Source organism: Perna viridis, chromosome 11, assembly GCF_037379345.1.
Source record: "Perna viridis isolate PV_CMFRI_1.1 ecotype Kerala chromosome 11, ASM3737934v1, whole genome shotgun sequence".
Lineage (NCBI taxonomy): Eukaryota > Metazoa > Mollusca > Bivalvia > Mytilida > Mytilidae > Perna > Perna viridis.
This window is the reverse complement of record NC_142455.1, coordinates 2,832,267-2,855,480: the sequence shown is the minus strand read 5'-3', so window position 1 is coordinate 2,855,480 and position 23,214 is coordinate 2,832,267. Positions and strand designations below refer to the sequence as shown.

The following is a 23,214-nucleotide window of genomic DNA, read 5'->3' as shown; positions in this document are numbered from 1 at the left end:
GTATTCGGGTATTTTTACTTACGTTTTCTCACTTCCGTTCAAAGTGAAAGTATAATTTCATTTTTTTGCATGCTGTCTCAATTGATGTTTTAAGGAATGGATGACCATTTTAGTACAGAGGCTTTAAGTTCAAGTGAAAGTCATGATCAGAACATCAAGAATAACCCTCATCGGAGTGTAGTGGAAAGATATTATACCCCCAAGTTTGTTTTGGGTAAGTCACGGGCCCATGGACATGGTCATGATCGCACTTGCCTATTTCATGAACAATCCAAATAATTGTTATCCCAAAAATGCAAGGAAAAATGTCTTTAGATATGTTTAATTATTTCTGATTGGCAAATTAATATGAGTCGGGTATAACCTGTAAGAGGACGAAAATGAATATTAAAATATATTTTAAAACAATTCTTGCCCCTACTCTACGAAAAATTTCACAGGATTCCTGCAAGACAGTTGCAGGAAAGTTAACGTAATGTTACCACTTTTTTCCTGCTACTTTTTTAGCGTACATGGAATATGAAAAATTTTACTGTAAGAATTTTATATTTTCCTGCAGAGATATTCCTGTAATTAATAGAATTTTTTTTCTTGTTGCCATAAATTAATATGAGTCAGGTGTAACCTGTAAGAGGACGAAAATGAATATTAAAATGTATTTTAAAAAATTCTTCACAGTCACTATATGTATTTTCACCCTCTTTTTTAGACACTTCTTGTCACTAATAAAGGTGCTAGGTATTATGTAGTGTTTTTACCTCAAACTTTCTGGCTAAAGCGCGAAAGGCCTACTCTTTTGGCATGTCAGAAACAAAAAAAGAATCTGAATTTAAATAATTGTTGAAAACCAAATGATAAAGGCTTCTAGTTAAGAAGATATATAAATATCTAACTTTGTATGGGAAGCTCTATAAGATGTGACTAATCCTGTCAGACTGATTATTTTGCATTAAATATTGTTATGAGGACTTTGCCCTCTACTAATACACAACTTTCACATTAACATGTACGTAGAAATTGGTTTAAGATTTTATACCAAACACAGGGATAATATTCAGATAATCATTGTGAGGTATACCTGTTCTATCTTTGCATGGCTCCATTCATCATGGGGTACACATACAATGTAGGATTTCATGCTACGATGCAAAAATCATACTGATTTTTTACAGGTTGTATTTAATCAAAAACATTTTATACATACATGATATATCTTATTTAATTTTCCAAAACTATTAAACAAACTTTACAACAAATGTGATGACTTTTCATTCAGAATTGTCAACTTTCCTTTCATCTGTGGCAATATCCCTTCAGTACCTGTGTATGGAGTGTTCATATCAGTACTTGTATATGGAGTGTTCATATCACAACTCATATTTTATGCCAGAGCTTGCTGAAACTACACAGAGTTTTTGTATCATGCTAGACTTTTAACAAGTAGGCTTCTGAAACAGGGTTATGTTACTACAAGATTGAAGTCATCACTACAACTGATTACTTCAGTGTGTCATAGTTTTCCTTTCCTCTTTCGTGTACCCCGGACTTGATTTTTTATGAGCAACTCGGCGGGTGTTTCTAGAAAAGCAGAGGACGCTTATCCTACTGGTACACCTGGTCCATACTCCCAGTTTTTAGTGGATTCAGAGTTGCTCATTTGCTTTTGTTGCTTTATATGTATGATTTTAATTACTTTATGTTCTTTGTTGTGTATGTCTGTTTTCCATGTTTGGTCTTTGTCTCTGGATTACATTCTTTTGATTACTGCTAGAACCATGGTTCCCTTGATTACTCCTCCATGTCTTCTTTCTAATGTCTATTAATTGCTGTTATTAAAAAATCTTCAGGGTTTCATTTAGTCATAAAACAAAATATACAGTGCATATATATATATATAATGGTTAGTAGCACAAAGGTGAAAACAATAAAGGTACCTTAAGAAGGTAGACGTAAGGTAAGGGACACAACTCTCACAAATCATAAGCACGTTTTTATTCAGCATTTTACATCAATCTCTTGTTAGCATCATAGTAACTTGAACTGATTTCATTCTGTTTCGGATTGAAAATTTCATTGAAATTGAATATGATTTAAACATATCACTGATTTCAAGAGTTACATGTATGTCTCTTACCCTAGGTCTACAATGTAGACTCTTCATCCTTAAAAGCAACAAAGGATTTTTAAAAGGCCAAATAAAGGAGTCTTAAGTACAAAAGTCTGTGTCATTGTTGCACTGAGTTTGAATTCAAGTCTGATGTTGTGACATAACAAAATAAAGTATAGTAAAAGAGCAATCAAGTGAACCATGGTTCTATCAGTAATCAAAAGAATATAATCTGGGGACCAAGACCAAATGTGGAAAACAGACATACACAACAAAGAACGTGAAGTACTAAAGTATTACATACAAAGTAACAAAAGCAAATGAGCAACTTGGACTCCACTTAAAACTGGGAGCATGGACCAAGTGTACCGGTAGGGTAGTCGTTCTAAAAACAGACCAATACAATACAGTACTAAAACAGTACAATCAGAAATACTGTTTAAACCAAACCCTGAATCATCAGAAAACCTGTCTAAACCAAACAATGAATCGTCAGAAAACCTGTCCGAACCCAACCCTTAACAATCAGAAAACCTGTCTAAACCAAACAATTTTCAAGTCCCTTGGTATTAAAAACACCTGTTTAAACTGAACCAATATTAAATTACAAAAGTCATTTGGTTTAGACAGGTTTCACTCTATTACACTCTATTTCTGAAGTAAAAGACAAGTAAGGTGATGTGTTATATGCATATTACTAGTAGTCCTTAGTTTGTACATTTGTGTAATTGATAGTCAGTTTCTTTATTTCCCTAGTAACAAGGGACTCGTGCATTTTTTAATGTGTTTAATTGTGTAATATTTTTTTATTTATTTCATTTATTTATTTTCATTTTTTTTTTATTTACGAAAATATCCTTGTCGTTCAATCAAGGCCAATGGGTGGCATTGGGCTGATATTTTCATCCCAATGGGATTGTTGTCTCTCTGATATATACACTATACCTATTCTCATTATATATTGTACTAACTAGTAACTTGTTAGAAATCTCAGAATATTGTCTGACGCAGAAGGATGAAGTGAATATCCTGCCTTGCAAAAGTCAATGACACTGCATATTTTAGCAGCAGGAAATGATTTAAAGAGCTATGAATGATTTTTCATTTATTAAGAAATTGTGAACATCTTTGTTTTATTTATTCTAAATCAAATTTCAAAGTCAATGACCATTTTCAAAGTCAACAGCCAGCAGTTTTTTGTTGCATGATTTGCAGCTATGGCTATAGCATATTGTATTGGCATAGCTGAATTATACTTAGAAATTTTGTGGTAGACCACTATTCTTTTTAGAGTTATCTTTCTTTGTTCATTTATAACTTGAAATTTTTCCTTGGGCATTAATGTCATGCATTAAATAGGCTCAAATTTTTATGAAGAAACACTAAACAATGTTTTAAGATCTTGAAACTTTCAAAGTTTATCCATTTTTACATGAAATGAAATGTTTACCATTAAAATATTTGGAAAATCAAGATTAATTACAAAAAAATATTTTTTTGTTTTAAATTTTGATTTGAAGATGTCCCTTCTACACATTCTTACAATGACTTGAATAAATACTAATGAAACATTTAGTAAGATACTTCTAAGTACCAATACATATACAATGTAATGATACAGCTGGATAATACACTAGACAGTGGCAGATCCAGGGTTTTATTAAGGGCCAATTATGACATGTTTAATGAAAGAATATGATAAATGGCCATATACAATACAATATTTGGCAGATTACGATAGATTTTTATTTTTTTTAAAGGGGTGGGGCACATGCCCGTGATGCCCTCACCTGGACCTGCCCCTGCTAGATGCAGAACAAAACAACCAAACAAACAATGCTTATTAGGTCTACATACTTTTAAATGTACCATATTTTTACACAACTTTAATTCTTCCTCATTGACACAACAAATTTTTATAAAGGAGACACCATATATTCAATTTGGTCTTAAATCAAAGAAATCAAGAATGGTAGTTTTTGCAAAGTGGCAATATCATATACAATCTATAATTTTTTTTTCTCAAAAGTGCAACCAAACGACAAAGGTTTTGTGGTCTAAAAAGTTTCTGATTGAGAAATAAAAGTGATTTTTGGGGATTTCTTATATTCATATATTACCTCCTCTCTGATGTTTTAAAGTCTGCTGCTTAAGGAATCATTGACTGCATTGGGCAATATAATGGTTGCTGGGCTCATGAGCTTATGAATCTGTAAAACAGCTTTTTTTTTCTTTACAGATTGTCAAGCCAACGAAGATGAAGATCTTTGCATACTTACTCATTCTAACAGGTGAATAGATATAAAACAGCTAAAAGTGCATACTTTATCCCCTCCCCCCCTTAAAAAACTTTAACCCCCCCCTAAAAAAAAAAAAAAAAAAAAACTTACTGTATTCCGACAGGGGAGAGGCTAAGAAAAGGTCATCAGTCTCCTAACCTATCCTAAACTGTTTGGCATTTCATTGATTAATTATTGACTACTGTGTCTTGGCCAAGCATATGGTATTTAAGAGGAGAGGCTGAGGAAAGGTTATCTGTCTCCTAACCTGTCCTAAACTGTTTGACAGTTCATTGATCAATTATTGACTACTGCGTCTTGGTCAAGCATATGGTACCGGTATTTAAGGGGAGTGAGGGCTGATTAGCTCAGAATCAGAATAATGGGTCAAGTGGCTGATGGCTGTCGCTTCAGTGAGCTAGCACAATAAAAATCTGGCTCAGCATGTCAGACTGGTATAAAGCAATCATTCTTTTCCTGAAATCCATGAAATATATGTCATAGGATGTTAAGCAATAATCAATCCATCAATTGATTGTTGACTGATTACTGATGAAACAATAAATGACTGGTAACTGATCTGAACAGTTTTGTTATTTAAAATAAGGGATGATTTATCAAATTATTTTTGTGTTTTCTTGAAATATAATGCTATTGTCAATTTTATTTGATTCCAAAATAGTAAGTTCGCATTTTGTATTTCACTTAAAAAAGCAAATGAAACAGAAAAGTAATTAAGTTTATGTTTCAGTCTATGTCATTAGGTAAATTTGAGTAAAATGGAAAAGGTGAACAAGCCATTCCACCATTTCTTATGTGTCAGTCTCTGTAAGGATCAGGCAGTGGCTGAAATCTACAGCTTTGAAAGTTAATTTTGACTCTTTGCACCCTAAGAATAAAGAAAGCAAGACAAGATTTCGGTAATTTGAGTTATAATTTCATTAAAATGCACTGAAAATGAAGATTTTGAGGGTTGATAACTCTGTCAAAAACCTCATTTTTTTAACATCCTATTTAAAAATTTCTTACAAAAATCATTTATGCAGAGATCAAATAATGGTATTTTCAAATAGAGAAAGGATCAATGAGTGAAACTATATTGTCAGAATGGTGGGGTTTTGACATGTATGTTCCTGATGTTTTTCATTTTGCCTGATTTATACAAAAATGCCATTTTTTTCTGTAACCTAGCTGATTTTTTATATGATTTAAGAATTTGCATTGTAACGCTGGCTGAGACTCATCCTATTTTGAGAGATAAAAAGACCATCACAGAGGTTAGCTTTAAAATAGGTGATGTGGACAGACTGAGGAATAAAGTGTCTGGCAAAGGCAAAAGGGTATGTAATTCTCTGCAGTGTAGGGATATTCGTTGGGAGTAGCATTTCACCTCCTACTTCCTTAGCCATTAAGCCTGAATTAACCTGCCTTTTTGTTTTGGCAAATGAATGAATACCACATGACCATGTTTTAACCAATAAAAATATTGTAGCTTATTTAATTTTCTCCGATATGAAATTCTTCATATATTGCCTACATCTTCTAGCTGAAACACTGGCAAATGACCACTATAACCTCATGAACAATAATTCAACCTTAAAAATCTTATTAAGTTACTGTCACTATCTGTGGAGCATTTTGGGTGGTTACACTTGCAAACATATTTGAGTAACATTTTTCTCAACAACTATTCATCACAGCCTCTAATTATTTTGTACACAACATCAGTATTGAGTCAATATCATTGGATGCAATTTCAGGTCTTTGGTACTTATATTTCCTGTTTTAATACAAAAACCTGATCATTTCTGTCTTTGACACATTTTTTTCTTTTGTAGGGTGCACAGGAATTGTCTGCTGGGTCACCTCTGTGTTTGATTACATGTGAAGATGGAGAGAAGTTCACAGTTTATTCAGGAGTCAAAGGTCAACTGATTGAAGTCAATGAAAACTTAATGAAACAACCTGATCTTATTCTTAGAAAGGTATGAGCAGGCGAACCCAAAGTGGGACTAAGTGTCATTGTATTTTAATGCCTTCCAAGTGTTGACCCCAGGGATGAAATATCAAATCAAAATTTTGACCACTTATGATAATTCAACCTCCTTTCTATATATTAGATATAATGACCCAATACTAATTTGAGGCTGGGCACAGTAATTTGAATAAAGAGGGTTAGTTTATCACAAGAGGAAGAATAAAATATTGCAGTAGGTGGTTAATAGGGAATGTTGAAATATGTAAGAGGTTAAAATATTGCAGCTACAGTCTCTGAACCGATTTGCTCAACGATTTGACGGATTGATGACTGCTGACTGATTGATCACTGATGGATCAATAACAGATGACTGGTGACCAATTTAATCACATTTTTGTTAAGTTGAATGATGGATGATCTATTAAAAGTAAAACAGAAATAAAATAAAAGTATTAATTGATATTCATATCTACTGCATTATGATAATATATGTTGTATTATTATAATATGTGTGAAATTGACACATAAAGAACCGGAATCCGAAAAATATATTGACCGCACTTTGGTCACATGATGCGATCATCGGTTCAATGGATTGGTTTGACAGATCGATGACTGATCAGTAAATGACCAGTGATCGATGACTGATGTCAACTTTTGTTGCACGAACCAGTTCAGGTACTGTATATGGCAGGGACCTTATTAATGAAATTCAAAATTTTTTAGTATGTTACATCTTTTTTATGATCAATTATTTAAAATACTTAGATAATAATATAATTATAGTGTAATGATATTCAAGGCAATTTGTTATATAGCAGTCTATCATTACACGTGAATAAGAGGCATGCCTGGTCTAGGTAGTTTAATAATCTTCAGGAATCAAGTGTAAGTCTCAAATGATGGAGTGAATAAATTTACATTAGAACTTACTGATCCAGAAAGGTGCTGTATAACAATCCTAAACTAAATAAGGGTAACAACAAACACTAATCCGATTTATAAAGATATGAAATTTGTTTTCATAAATTTTTTATTTATCATTATAAGTTTTTAAATGTAAGATTTCTGATATTCAAACAAAATTTGTTGTGAGACATTTACCTTTATTTAGATTTAAAAATAGCCATAGGCATGTCTGTAGTGTGTTAAACAAAATATCAAAAATCAAAATATGTGGGCTTTCCAATCATGAGTCACATTTTGCATGAATCTTATCTTGAGTGCTACTTAAAAACTTCTTGTAAGATTGGTCAAGGTAGAACTGATTCATGTTGAGTTATCCATACCTTTCTTTTAAATTATTTTAATTTAACCAGCACGCATTGGATATCAGATCTTGTTCTCTTTTTAACTCCTACGTTTGTTGAAATTACGTAATTTGAAATGACAGAGAATAGAAAATGTGTGAAATGTCAGTACTGTGTTCTTTTAATTTATAATGATTCAGTATTATATTTCTTAACATTAAATCTACCTACACATGGTTATTTTATCTTCAATAAAACTTCACAGAAGTATCAGGCATCAAACCTGGAAAAGCTCATTTCTTCCATTTCTGTTTAATGGGATTTAATTTGTAAAAATTCTTCCCGATTAATTAGTTCATTTTGTTGAAACTAATTTGGGCTTTGATTAATGTCGATTTGAAACTTGTTGCAACGAGTGTAGGATACAGATTTGCAATGTTTATATAATTTGTATTTTTGTATGTTTTGTCTGCATTTCCCAAAGGTTTAACCCAAAGAAAAAATAATGGTTGTTGTTAAAGATCAAATCTTTATTTTGACTGGAATTGGTTTAAGAAATGAATCGCGGTAACTCCATTTTATCATTGTTTTACCACGGGCTGGCCATTTATGTTTCATTGTTTTACAGGTCATATCACCTGAAAATAGCTGAAATATTGCTGCTTGATTAAATGGAGTTCTTGTGATTTATATAGGTTCTGATATTCTTCATATTTTTGAATAAACACAGCCTAAATGTTGGTCTTGTGCCACTTTTTTTACCTGTGGTCTAAATAGCTTTTACCTGTGGTCTAAATAGCTTTTAAGTATGTCATATAAGAATATAAATTGAATTAAAGATTGTTTTTAAATTATGACAAGTCGAACATTCCTTCATTTCAAATTATTAGGAATCTTTATTCAAAACCCCATAAATGACTCCAAATTTTCAGATGAGTGCATACATAAATCAAAAAATAGATAAGCTTACTGGACTTACTACACAAAAACAAAACTGGAAGTATATACCAGGTACTGCCCTTAAATGGTATAAACTTCTTATTTACCGTCCCCCATTCCTCATGTCCCCATCCCCATTTCCCATTGTCCCCATTGAAAAATCCCTATCATCCATACAATCTCCATTTTATTTTCCTTTATCAAACATTGTTTGATCTGATTAATTTTTTATCTTTAATTGTTTTCAACATTTATACTGTTTTTTTCTTAAAAGGTAAATACTTTAAAGGCTTATTTCCCTACACTCCTCTGTAAAAATCCCCATCCACAAAACAGCTTATCTGCCCATTCCCCATCCCATGCCTTATCTGCCCATTCCCCATCTCCATGCCTTATCTCCCCATTCCCCATCTCCATGCCTTATCTCCCCATTGTCCATCCCCTCTATACCATAGAATAATTGTATACATACCAGTACTGTACAATCTTATAAATTTTGGGTTTGTTACAAAAGAAGAAATATTGCTTGTAAAATTTTTGACATGATGAATTTAGTCTTTTGGCAAGAGAACCTTGCTCCAATTCTTAAATTTTAATTATTGATTTGATTTCACTCAGCATTATTAAGAAAGAACAATTTCTCATTTTGAAATTCCTCTGACAGGCTTGTCTTGAAGGAGTAATCAAGGGAACCAAGATTCTAGCGGAATTCAAAAGAATGTAATCCAGGGAAAAAGACCAGACATGGAAAACAGACACACACAACAAAGAACATAAAATAACCAATATAATACAAAGTAAAAAAGTAAATGAACCACTCAGACTCCATTAAAAACTGGGAGCATGGACTAGGTGCACCGGTAGGGTAAGCATTGGGTTTTGAACATAACATTGCACTAAACATCCTTACGGTTATCTTCGATGAGTCTGTAAGCTGATTGGTAAACTTAGTAAAATGATCTTTGAAAATAAGCTCAAAATATTGCTAAAATATTTAAAAAAGAGAAAAAACCCAATGGTTTACAGTCGGTCTGATGAGAGGTTATTTTTTCTAATCTGAAACATTATACAAAACTAAATTTAGAAATTTAGTTTTAAAAATGACTTGGTTTCATCAAAAGGCTGTATTTATCTCTGCATATCACGGAGTGTTTTTTGCCTGGTTCTTATGTGTGGTTCTACCACTTATATCTATATAGGGATCTTCGTTGTGGATTATTCAAAGAATTAGAAGGGATTGCATAGTTGCTTGTTATGTCATATCATGTTACGCATTGACGATCATTCCCATTCAGTACGCATTGATTGAAATCATCGTCATTTGAAAAAAATTAATCCCTTTGCATGTCTACCAAAGTTTTAGCGTCTTGATTTATCATTTCCATGCTATCACCTGATTAGTAATAGTTTTTCTATATTTATTTTTATATGCAACTGTATTTTATTCATTTGTCTTCATTTTGTATGTTAAATACAAAGATAACAATTATATATATTGCAAATTTCGAAATACCGTACACGTGTTTTATGGAGAAACTGTTCATCAGAGCATTATAATCAAAATGGGAAGCCAAACACATCACTGAGTGTTTCATCTATTTTGAAATTTGTAATACTGCAAATTTGGATAAATATGATAAATAAATCCAGATATGTATATTTGGCCTACAACAGTGGTATCCACCAAGTGGGCATTTCTTTATCAAATGTTTTAAATTAAATTTTATATTTTCTTAAATTCTTCAACACTAAATAGTTGTTATTTAGATTAAATATATTTTGCAAACAAATAATTACTTTAAAAACTAATTTCCTCATCATCCCCATTAAAAATCCTCATACACTGCCCCACCCCCAATAGACCATGGAATGGCAAGAAATAATCAAGGGAACCAAGGTTATAGCGGTAATCAAAAGAATGTAATCCAGGGAAAAAGACCATGACATGGAAAACAGACATACACAACAAATAACATGAAGTAACTTAAAATCATACATACAAAGTAACAAAAGCTAATGAGTAACTCGGACTCCACTGAAAACTGGGAGCATGGACCAGGTGCACTGGCATGGTAAGCGTCCTCTGCTATTCTAGAAACACCCCCCGAGTTGCTCATAAAAAGACAAGTCTGGGGTAGACGAAAGAGGAAAGAAAAACTTTGGCCTGTTGAATAAATCCGTTTTCATGGTGCAGATGGATACACCATAACGATCCACGAGTTCATGATGACGGCCATAAAACTTCTGTAGTGATGACTTCAATCTTGTAGCAACATAACCCTGTTCCAGAAGCCTATTTGTTAGAATTCTAGGGCGATACAAAATGTTTGTGTAGTTTCGGCAAGATCTGGCATAACGTATGAGTTGTGATATGAACACTCCATACACATATGCTGAAGCGATGTTGCCACAGATGAAAGGAAAGTTGAATGAAAAGTCATCACGTTTGTCGTAAAGTTTGGTCAGTAGTTTTCCTTTACCATCGATTTCTAAGTGTAGGTCAAGATATGAGGCGAGGCTGACTTCACAGTGTCTGTAGTATCCTTTATCTCGAGTTCTTTGGGGTAGATGCGATGTATCAAATCCCCGAAGTTAGGATTGTTTAAAGATAATACGTCATCTGTATAGCGGAAACTGAGAATAAAGGATCTAGCTGAACGATATTCTTTCTTCCGGATCAGATCAGCTTTAAAGTCAGCCTCATAAGAGTGAAGGAATAGGTCAGCAAGTAAAGGAGCACAATTTGTTCCCATTGGAATGCCGACCGTTTGTTGAAAAACACGTCCACCACACTGAACAAATAATGCATCACTGTTATAAGACAGCTCTCCGTTTTTTCACTAAACCCCAAGTATACACTTGAGAATTGTCCAATTATACAACCTGTATGCGTGAAAAACTTACTGAAGGGTTTAAATGAGGGGCGCCCCTGGTGAATCTAACGCCACACATGCTGTAATAATAATAATAATAATAATAAAGTCCTTTATTGGTCGGCATGTTAAAGTAATTATCTAAGTATGTCCTTTTAAAACATTCAATTGTAGAACAGTTTCTTATGCTCAATTGTAAATTATTCCATAACAAGCTACCTGACATAACTAAGGATCTTTGAAGATATTCTGGTGTATATATATATATATATATATATATATATATATATATATAAATGTATTAAGGTCTGAAAAATTCTCAACGATGTTAGAACTGTCAAATTTGCGATGCAAATTTTTGGTCGTTCCCTCCGTGGGACTCGAACTCGTATCGCTGTGACATCTATGGCAACACCGCTTGCACAAAGTCCAGCTCCCTAGACCACTCGACCAGCTAGGCTATATAAAAATATAGCTTTTGCTGGTCGGGTCATTCCTCCATATATATGTATTAATTTTCTTTCGCTCTGTCTGGTGTTTCTAGAGCTCACCTTATGTACAAATTTCAAAACATGATGAAGTGACTTGAACACTGAAATATCTTTTCTGTATATAAAATAATCAGGCATTGGTATCCACCTCAATCTGTTAAATAATACACTAGAGGGTGTCATAATATTATGCACATTTACAATTATACGTGCAGCTTTTTTTCTGTAATTTAAAAATCTTATCTATATTTGCCACATTTTTGGAATTAGACCATACATTGTAAGAGTTGTAAACCAATTTTCTTACATATCTTTCTGGTGAAAAAATCAACATGATATGAATGCTCAACAGTTTCTAATACAAAATTGTCTATATTAATATAAATTTTGCGACATTTTGCTAATTTCTGTTGAGTACCAATAAGCGTACATTGAGTCTTTTTAAGGTTTATTGTAAGTTTATTACGTTGCATCCATTTAATTGAGTTAGCAAGACCTTCTTTGAATTATTTTTTTTTCAATAACATCAATACATTTATCAGCAACATCTTGAGATGTATCGTCAGCATATATAGTTGCATGAGAATGAACCAAACAATCAGGATAGTCGTTAACAAATAGAATAAAAACTAAATGAAGGCTCCAAGATAGATCCATGAGGTACACCTATAGTAATGTCCCTTGGTTTTGATAAAGTACCATTCCAACCAATACATTGTTGTCTAAATGACAAATAAGATTTGAACCATTTTAAACTGTTTTCACAAAAACCAAACATTTTAAGTTTATATAATTTGCTGTAATAATAAGCTGAATTTTTCGACTTTTGGAAAATCCACTGCATATAATCTTGGAAAGATAAAGTCGTAACTTACTGACAAAGATGTTCATCAGCAAAGCTCTATGTGACGCCTTGTATTTGTATAGGAAGACGATGATCATTGCAGGATAAAGATTTAAAACATCAATTTACCTAATCCTTTCGAGGACAGGTGTATTAAAGTCTACAGTGCAGTTTGTTTGCTTATGTCCTACATGTATATATGCCAAGAACGCCTTGTTCGATATCATTTCTATTCAGTGATTTACAATGTTTGAATTATTAAATTAAAATTTAAGTGTAAAGCATGCAACTCCATTAAAGTTAAAGATATATGACTTGAAGTTTTGGTAATAAAATATTTTCTGATGGTCTTTTAATATTGGAAGTGCATACAGTATCTACGGTACTGTATGAAAACTAATCAATACTCGGAAAAAAGTGAATAATAAAGAATGCGTCCGCTCCCCGCCCAGGAATCATATGATCAAATATAGATGTCGTCAACCAGGAGGTTTGATGTTGCTTAAGTCTTATATACAGTTTCTTTCAAAGTATCAAGTTCCTATGATACATTTGTAAGTATTTGCCGAGAAACGTGCTGATACCGAACGAACGGACAAACGAACGGAAGACACCATAATCACTTTAAACCTCCTGTAAAGCAGGGAATGGAGTGTACATTAAAAAAAATAATCAATTAATTTGTTTTCTCACAATTTTCTGAACTGTGATGGGCATGTTATTAGAATGCAGAAGAATACGATTGCTTATAATTTACAATGATGAGTTACGGCATGTACAGGTACGAGAAAATTTGCATGATGCCACTTTAACCTTTCATTATAAACATATCGAAAATGACATATATAAGAATGGTGATTTAGATAGCCAACAGGTGTTTGGTATATGACACTGATGTTAAATGCATCTTGTTGGCTTCTTTGTAGATCTTTGTAATTAATTTGTTGAATGTTTCAGGAGCTCTATAGTTGACTCGTAACACATCTCATAATAACTATGTATGTTTAACATTAAAATGTTCTTTGAATTTTTAAGTTTTATTTCTGGGAAAACAATATAATTGACTTTTGTGTTTGTTATTGTTCCATTGTCTAAAAGTGACAAAAACGTTCAAATGCTGAAATGCATATTCGTTCTGTGTCTGTGGCAACAATCCTTCAGTATTCATATATGTATTCCCCGTACATTCGAATGATTATCCGTATTCATACGACCGCAAACAAGCTGTCATTTGCATGCAACTAATTTAAATAGTTTTAATTATATTATTTTGTTGATCTTAATAATATTTATGGACAATATCTTGACTAATGGATCTTTTTTTTAATGTATAACAGTGGCATACAACCAGATACAGAGAGGAATGATTCTGATGGTTATGACTTGAATATTGTAGGAATGAGGGACCAAAATGGACAAAAAAAATACTGATGTTCAGACAATAACTTTACTGTTGATGATTGAATTTCTTTAAAATTATGTAACAAAGTGCCATACATGTGATTTGGGGGTCTGACTTTTAGTGTAGGAATTAGGGGCCAGAATAAGGCCAGTTGCAAGCTTTTTTATGTACGACAATAACTTGAGTTGAAGTGAAGTTATCTCCTGTAAATTTTATTACAAGATGTCATGATACAAAGGAAGACGGGTCAATTTTGTGGTTATTACTTGGGCCAAGAAAGAATAAGAGGTCATAAAGGGACCATGAAGCACTATATTTTCTTATTTCTGTTTGATAACTTTAGTAAAAGTGATTTGATCAAGGTGCCTTATCCTCGACCGGAGGTCGGTATTAATTTTGAACGGATTCTGACTTCGCAGTTTGACTGGAAACATTTGGGAACAAAGGACCGCCTTGCTCGAACCATCGTGGTTGTCATGTTACTAGGGTTATGCGTAAATGCATCTCTATAATGTCCTAAATCTTATTCAAAGATAATAATGCACTCTCCTACCTAACTTTACTACATGTTTGTCATATATATCATGTACATGTAATACGATTAATTGACATTGTTGCCCGATAATATATAATATTTAGAACAAAGACTGCGTAATAAATCCAACGCTGCAAAAACAACGAAGCCGTTAAAGTACGTGTAAACATTTTAAGTGTCATGGAAAGCGAGCTCCAGATTGCATTTTATGCTTAAAAATCTATCATATTTTCTGTTATCTCTTTTATCAATACAAAACCACAAGATTATATAAAATTATAGCAATTACCCTTTACTGTTCAATGTTATTATCTTTAACAAAGATGAGTGCAATCCCATTACATCTAATATGATTTTCCTTTGAATCAAAACTAGGCTATATTATGTAATTTACAAGAGTTACGCTTACACTCACACTTAATTAAGTATGCTCACGGCTACATTAGAGTTTACACTTTTCGTCTTGGTTTCATCAATGAGTGACAACCCAAACAAATTTATCAGAGGCTTTGAAGAATGATGTTTTTTCATTTGGATAAAGTTTTGTGATAAAGTGGCAAAATAATGATAATAAATAAATAATCATCGGTCGTTAATGAATTTCGATAGGGCATCAAATTTCTGATATTTTTGCTATCTGGTTTTGAATTTGGAGTCATGGTTTAACTTAACGAAACCACGGATGTTAGTCAACTACGACCAATACTTATTCCTCAACAGGTCCTTATCTTTTGTGTATACTCCTTCCTTTCATTTATTAAAGTTTTATGTAAAAGTAATTTATAAAAAGGAATTCAAAAGTTGCTCAAAATTAATGACAAGTAGTCAGTATTTGTTACTAATAACATAAGAAAACGTTGAACTGTTAACAACAATTATATCTATCAAAGAATTCAGTATGACTTTAAGCTTTTTGACTGTCTGTACGTGATGATCTATAACTTCAAAATAAGAATCCTGAAATTTCGTTTCTCTAATTTTGCTTCAAGTTTCATACCGCTTGACCGGTGTGGAAAAAAATGTTCTCGTCACTAGTAACTTTTTTTGTTCTCAGAGTTCGATTGGCTTAGAACTCGATTGTCTTGGACTTCATCTTGAATCGCCTCGATTGCCATTGTAGTTATATTTCAGTCAAATGAGATAATTTTGTTTTTTTCTGACCTTAAATAAAAATTATGAAGGGACTCGGGAAGATTTGTAGTGAAAAAACATTTGAAATCGTCTGGTTTCATTTGTTTGGAATGTTTGCGTTTTTGTGACGTCAACATGCTTCCTACGAATCGGAATCATAACGTTTCGAGCGCTTTTCAATTTTGGGTATTTTTAAGGTTTTTAGGGCACTAAAGAAACAGAATCTACACTCAAAGTTTGTTGATTATGAATTTCTCACATCTCGTGAAATAAATATTATAGTTTAGAAAGCTCGGCAAGCCTTGCGTAATTGAATCATTTCACTCATCAATATATATATATATATATATATATATATATATATATATATATATATATATATATATATATATATAGAAGGGTCTGAAAAATTCCCAACGATGTTAGAACTGTCAAATTTGCGATGCAAATTTTTGGTCGTTACCTCCGTAGGGCTCGAACTCGTACTGCTGTGACATCTGTGGCAACATCGCCTGCACTAAGTCCAACGCCCTAGACAACTCGGCCAGCTAGGCTATATACAAATATAGCTATCCTACATAATAACACCTAGATGAACTGTCCCGTACTACCATACATCGTGTACTAAGTTACAGCCCTAGATTAATCCTACGAGGAGGAATGACCCGGCCAGCGAAAGCTATATTTTTTATAAAGCCTAGCTGGTCGAGTGGTCTAGGGCGCTTGACTTAGTGCAAATGAATACAGGGAAGATACTGTAAACTTATAGAAGGTCTGAAAAACTCCCAACATTGTTAGGACTGTCAAATTTGCGATGCAGATTTTTGGTCTTTGGTTGTTCCCTCCGCGGGACTCGACCTCGTACCGCTGTGGCATCTATGGCACTCCGCGTCCACAAAGTCCAGCGCCTAGACCACTCGACCAGGTAGGCTATATATATATATATATGATTTGTATTTTTATATTGATTTAATGAGTTATTGCTTTTTTAGATAAGACTAGCTGACTGTTAATCATTTTCGACCTTTTTAAAATAGTTTGCGGCCCAGTGCAGGTCCGGGTGTTAAAAGAATAGGCCTGCAGCAGCGCTAAGCTTGTCGTAAAAGGCGACTAAATAGTGCTCAGAACCTTAGCCGGGGGCTAGGGCGCTCTGCCCACAGAGCAACTGGGATGTGTCCCCCAGGTGGTGGAATGGGGTACCCCTGGCGTGTTACATGCTGGGGTTGTCAGGCTACAATACGGAAAACCTGACCGCAAACCATAGTAGTGCACGGTGTTGGGAAAGATGCCACGTTCCTCGCACGTTAAAGAACCCTACTGTGGTATTCTCCCGGAGTAGGAACCATAGGGCTCCGCCACAGGAGGCTAAATTGCCCGACCCTACCCACCTCTCCCCATTTCCAGTGGCAATCAAAATTTGTCGACCCCATTATCCTTGCGTCCCATCCCTTTTTTCATTTCATCATCATTTCATGTTCATCGTCTGAATATAGCTGAAATATTGCTGCTCGGACGTTAAACTCCAACAAACAAACAAACATAAAATAATTTGCGAGGACTATTAAAATGTTTTTTTTTTTTACATGTGGTATTTATAACCTTTAAATAAAGAACGTTATACTAATCACAAGTTGTATTAGATTTAGTAACATGTTATCATTAATATCTCATCTTCATATTAAACGATATTGAGCTGACATGTTAATGAAAGATTTTCAGATGCGCTAAATGCTTTGTATAACAGTTCTTAACAGTGATAATAAAATCGTTGTGCTGTAGATAGAATACAGATATAGAAACAATAAACATCTGTTTATTTAGAGTTCAATATGCTTCAGAGAAACCATCAATCACTGCTAATGAAATGTACTTACACCTGAAATACATTGTTGAAATAGTTTCTAGAAATACCTTTGTGAATCAGCTGATGACACTTATCTTCTGGTCATTTTTAGCAAGGAAATAATTAAGTGGTTGCTATTAAATACAGGTTATCATATACCAAGTTTAACCTTGGGGTAATTTACTCTCTAATGCCAAGAATATGCTCTGTCTGTTGATTGATAGTAAGCCAGATTCTCTGACTTCTGAAAACAGAATAATATTTGCGTCATGAATTCCCCCTAAAACAACTTATTTACGGTTATTTTGAAATTACTTCAATTTTAGAGGTCTAAAGTTCATGAAAGTCTCATTCTATTTCTGTGAAGAATATTTATTTAGCGGTCAGTCGCTATGTAACTTTTTAAAACTATATAATAGCCTAATGTTCTCAGTTTTGGCAATTATAAGAAACGCTGTGGTAAACAATTTAACTTGAAGACTCCTTTATTATAAACACGGTAATAGGCGTTTGCACCGAGTTGTTCATGTCTATTTTATGTAGAATAAAATTAAACTGAATCTTGGTTTATAGAGATCGGTTGGACATTCAAACAAGAGGAGAGAATGTAACATTTTCACCACTTGTTGTTAGTGAGGTTCCCGCTTTTTGCTTGCTCCTGCTGTATTTGTTTTTTTTTAATTTTCATACCCTGCTACACGAATTTTTGTCATTGGTTTGTTAAAACCTTCTGTACATCGTGAAATAAGTTTTGACATCCTCCGATAAGTTGCGTGTTCGTCCGTCTACCCGTCCTCTGACGGCTTTCCGGATGATATATTTGCACAGTAGTTAATTTTAGTTTTTTTTTTAAACAAAATATAAAATGTAGTTTTTTAATATTTTGCCATCACCCTTTTTTCACCATTAACTGACGAGGTATCACTTATTGTTCCATTATTGCCATATTTTTTGGAATATTTTTTTCCAATTGTCCTCTTTATTGTTTTCTTGTTTCATTTTGTCCACAAAACATCTTTTGCATTCATTTCGTTAGATCTGCTGTAATTCGTGAAATAAACGTTGATTTGTTATAATATGAAAATCCCTGGCGGGAAATTTTCCCGTCGTTTTCTATAGTAGAACGTAATAAAACTTGTAAATATCTCTAGTTACCAACTTTTATTTGCACTCTAATTGTCGTATCTATTTTCTATGAGGCCTACTAAAGGATTGTAAATCAAAAGATTTTTTGTGGATTGAGATATGCCTGGTTTTATGGTTTTAATTATGATACATTTACCTTTCTCGATTTATGTTTAGTGTTAGAGAAATTTTCTGTGCTTATTTCTTTGCGGTTTGAAAATAATGATCGTGAATTTTCTTGCTCCATGTCTTTTCTTTGGGTTTATATCGCTTACAAAACTAGTGCCCTTTAGCCACATTTTTCTATATTCACCTCTTATCAAGACTACGAAATGCAAACAAAGTAGGATGTCTATCATCAAATGTCGTTAATGGAAGATTTATAAAATTACTTTTTATTTTGGTATCCATGAAACACAGTCCTTTTGACGTCACATATTGTTTAAGGGGTACAACATTTATCGTCGTGGAAGGAATAATAGTTTTGTTTTTCTCTGTGTCCCTTCTAACGGTAAAATAGAAAGTGACGGGAATATTTTCAGTTTCAGGGCAGCAGTGTATTGGTGGTTGGTGTTTTGTTCCGTAGGCTTAATTTGACAGCTCGATAATGCTATTCTAATTATAATACAGAAAATCTGTTGAATAAAGCTATAGCGACACTATAGACATGACTAAGCACAATACAATGAATCCCGTCTAAACCGAACCATCTTTGGATTTTTTCGAAAATTTGTTCGGTGCATGAGATTCAACGTATATTTGAATAGGAATTAGGCGACTTAAAAGTGTCTGCTTTAGAAAGGTGAACGGAATATTCAGTGTTCTATTTAGACAGATTTTACTGAGAAAGGTTTTATCGTTTGTAGTGTTTAGCCACGAGCTTTTTCTTAATGGGAGATTTATTTGTATGATGTTATGCTAAATGTATCAAATAATATCATGGTTAAATGATTATGAAATAGGGTAACAATAAAATAACATTAATCCGATTCATTATCAAGTCATCTGGCAAAAAAGATATTACACCACCGGAGCAGCTGGTACCGCAATGATCCTGATTTGGTACGGTCATTTCAAACGAAATTGCGGGTTAAATCTAGGTTTTACAACGCGCTAAACCTCCACCTTCCATTGTGGCCACATCAGCACAAAGATCAATTAACAAAAAAATATATCAAAAAAATAAATAAAAGAAAAAGTAATAAAAGAAAATAAAAAATAATAAAATAAAAAAAAATAAATAAATAAACAATTAAAAAAAAAAAAACCCAAAAAATATTCTAGACGAAACTGAGTATTATTCAACCAAGGTCTGATATCTAAAAAAGAATTGGTAAAAAAACCTTTTCATACTTTTTTCAGGATTCAGGAGTCTGTTCTGCAGATATTTATGCGGTTTAAAGAAATCAGAGTAGTTGGTACTTGCTCTAGCGTTTATGCAAATATGTTATCGATGAGGAAATCAAACATATTGCAAACCTGCTTTTCAGTGTAACCCATTTTACTCTTCTGCGATGTTTTAGAAAACATGTGGGTTTTAACAAAGCACAACATAATTTATCGCAAAAAGATTTACGAATAATTCCTTTCAAACCATATTTCAATTTATCATATGGCAACGTAGTGTAAAGAGTTAAAAAGCAAAAAGATTGGAGAAAATTAAGTTCCGAAAGGCTGCGGGATTTAATTTTTAAAGTTATATTGAGAAGTTTTAAGTATCCACATATGATTAATGCCACTACGCGAGTAGGTGGTACTGCACCTAGCTTTCTGGCCATCCTTCACTGCGGATAATAGCTTTGTAAGGTGAATTGACATCTCCTCCGCAAAGTAAGATGAAGATTCAGCTATACTTTTCTTTCTTTGTACGAATTTTTACGAAGTTTGGGATTCCAATACAAGTAAGGTAACTACTCACATTTTGTTTCGATGTTGAGAGAAGGTGTGATGGATGCCATTTATTTGATAAATATGTACATTAAATGGTTAATTTCATGTTAGATCGGTTGCTATATAAAGTTTATGTTTGAGTATTAGCAAAAAACGAGATTAAAATAATAACGATAGAAACATTTTCAGCATTCAGATGCAGAACAAATACTTATCGCAATTGACGTTATATCCATCCCTTCATTTATTTTTGTTCTGTTTATCGGATGCAATTACTTGTTTTATGTCAAGGACGCCTTAGCCTCTTTAATTATAATCGGTCCACATAAATAGTCACGTACAAATAGGTCAATTCTGTTAATTAGTTAAGAATTTTGGCCAAAGTTACTTTGAGATCTATCCAAAGAATGTCTTAACGCATGAATAGATCGCGGCAAGGATGGACATTAAATGTTGTAGCCAACTTTCAAATGCAGCACAAGAACACTTTTAATCTCAATTTAAGCAATAATATTCAATTAACCAAGTGTTTGTTCATGACAATTGAAACCGTATCAATACCGAGATTACAAACGAAAGGGAATCCTTGTATAAACATTACCAAGAACACCCAGGGACATTAAACGAAGATGTTGAACTGGAACACGCAGAAAAACGTAGAACTTGATGCCAACATATTTTTGCAGTTTCTATTATCTATGTTTTAATATCGATTTCACCAATTATTTTAAACGTTTGCGTAAGGGGCAACCTACTTTATACATATTGTTTAATAACGGCTTTACACCCAAAGTATCATAAAAGGTATATATATGTTAGTAGATACACCTCCTTTCTATTACGAATCCAGCTAAATAAAAATATTCATAATTTTTTTTTTATTTGGTTTCCAGCCACAAACACAGGGCTACATCGCTATTGTGCTACCGAAACTGAAAGAGTATGACCAAATTATGAAAAAGTTAAAATCAGAGACAGAATATCGAGCCAGGAGAAAACAGAATACTGTGGGAACATGATAAGTTTACATGTATACGTTTTGAGAAATGAAAGGAAAACAAGTATGGCGGTACTTAGGGATACTGGAATGTAATTAATTTGAATGATACATCCAGCTCTACATCTTTGTGTCATTCTGTTACATATAGGGAGAAATGATACATGATTTGAAAGACGTAGCTTTTTGTTGCATAGTTTTATCAATGTATCCGTTGACACGTCTTCTTTATTGATGTTATGATATACACATTAAATATAACATAGATAAAAAGTGTTTTGTCATTTTTATTCCTTATCATTTGGAATAAAATTTTACTGCACACCGTTGTTAGTTTGTCCTCCCACATGATTCTATAAATAGTCAAAACACTGAGAGGGTTGTGTTGATTTTCATGGAAATTATCCGTTTTCTGCATATCACCGTTTTTTTTCGTATTTAAATTTTTGTTCCAGATTTGAGATTTTGTACAACGATTAAAGACGGCATGAGTAATATTTGCTGGTTTGTTTATGTCATTGATACTGCACCATCAAAGTTGATTTTTATTGTGCTACAATTACTTTTTACTCTTGCAGATTAATTTTGATTATATATTAAATGGCTACCGCCAATGAAAGCAATAAACAAAGTTTTGCGGTGTGTAGGAATCACCCTGTCTGACTGTCTGTACACCTAATCATTTTTTTGGTAATCACAACTATCTTACAAGACTCAAAAGGATTTTGATTACATTTTGTAGGCAGTTTGGGCATTATTTGTAGATGGGCATGATGGAATATGACTGTTGTCTCAAGACTCCCAAAAGCTGAATGATTTTACATTGAACATTTAATCAAGGTTATTCTCTTTGTGAGCTTACTGTAATTCTAATTTTCAATTGAATCAATAAAGATCCATCTTCAAAAGAAATTAGATGATCAATTTAACATATAAATGTTTGAAACGCTACAAAACTTGGTTGAACACGTCATTTCAATCGGAAATACCCGTACCAAGTACAGGACAAGGACCATTGCGATTCTTTCCAACTTCCTGGTTTTGAACCCTGATATTACAGTTTGTTAGAAATACGGAATTTCTTTCCGACTATTGAGTATATCAGTTTGGTTACTTTGTTTTCACCATTCATATGATGTACGGAATAAAGTCGTACTTGTTTTTTTTTTCAAAGGATATTTTTGTCTTAGTACTTTTTATGTTATGGGGGAACTATGGGTTAATGATGAAATTTGTCACCAGCTTTAATGCTCCGAACCTTAAATTTTGTTACATCAAAAACCGTCCACCATGTTCTGAATATAAGGTGCATTGCCTTTGCGTACATAGAAGATATAAGTACATGTCTATGAAACGATCTTTCAGGACATATATTTGGACTACATTACATGTCATATGAACACATGTATGAATGACCACTTCGATTTCAGTAAGTATTCCAATATAAATAATCCTACAAAAAGATAATCCATATTAAAATCCCCATGTCGTATAAATGTTGTCCACCCTCGTACTTACGTCAATGGTAAT

At 33.1% G+C, this 23,214-nt stretch overlaps 1 protein-coding gene across 2 annotated transcripts; it reads left to right on the top strand.

Annotated features, from left to right (window-relative positions):
* Nucleotides 1-4: 4 nt before the first annotated feature.
* LOC148602324 (protein Abitram-like) lies at nucleotides 5-21,957 on the top strand. 2 transcript variants are annotated; one of them, XM_088552758.1, is made up of 5 exons: nucleotides 5-214; nucleotides 4,347-4,398; nucleotides 5,600-5,726; nucleotides 6,225-6,371; nucleotides 14,099-18,521. In XM_088552758.1, the coding sequence occupies exons 1-5, from the start codon at nucleotides 97-99 to the stop codon at nucleotides 14,126-14,128; spliced, it is 474 nt and encodes a 157-aa protein (XP_088408884.1). In that variant the 5' UTR covers nucleotides 5-96; the 3' UTR covers nucleotides 14,129-18,521. The 2 variants fall into 2 exon arrangements, with proteins under 2 accessions (XP_088408884.1, XP_088408882.1); XM_088552756.1 differs by lacking the exon at nucleotides 14,099-18,521 and adding an exon at nucleotides 21,581-21,957 and having other exon boundaries at nucleotides 14-214.
* Nucleotides 21,958-23,214: the final 1,257 nt, after the last annotated feature.

Coding starts and splice junctions, on each gene's coding strand:
- LOC148602324 (XM_088552756.1), top strand. CDS start 97: ATGGATGACCATTTTAGTACAGAGGCTTTAAGTTCAAGTGAAAGTCAT. Junction 5,727..6,224: donor TGTCTGGCAAAGGCAAAAGG/GTATGTAATTCT, acceptor TTTCTTTTGTAG/GGTGCACAGGAATTGTCTGC. Junction 6,372..21,580: donor CTGATCTTATTCTTAGAAAG/GTATGAGCAGGC, acceptor TTTGGTTTCCAG/CCACAAACACAGGGCTACAT.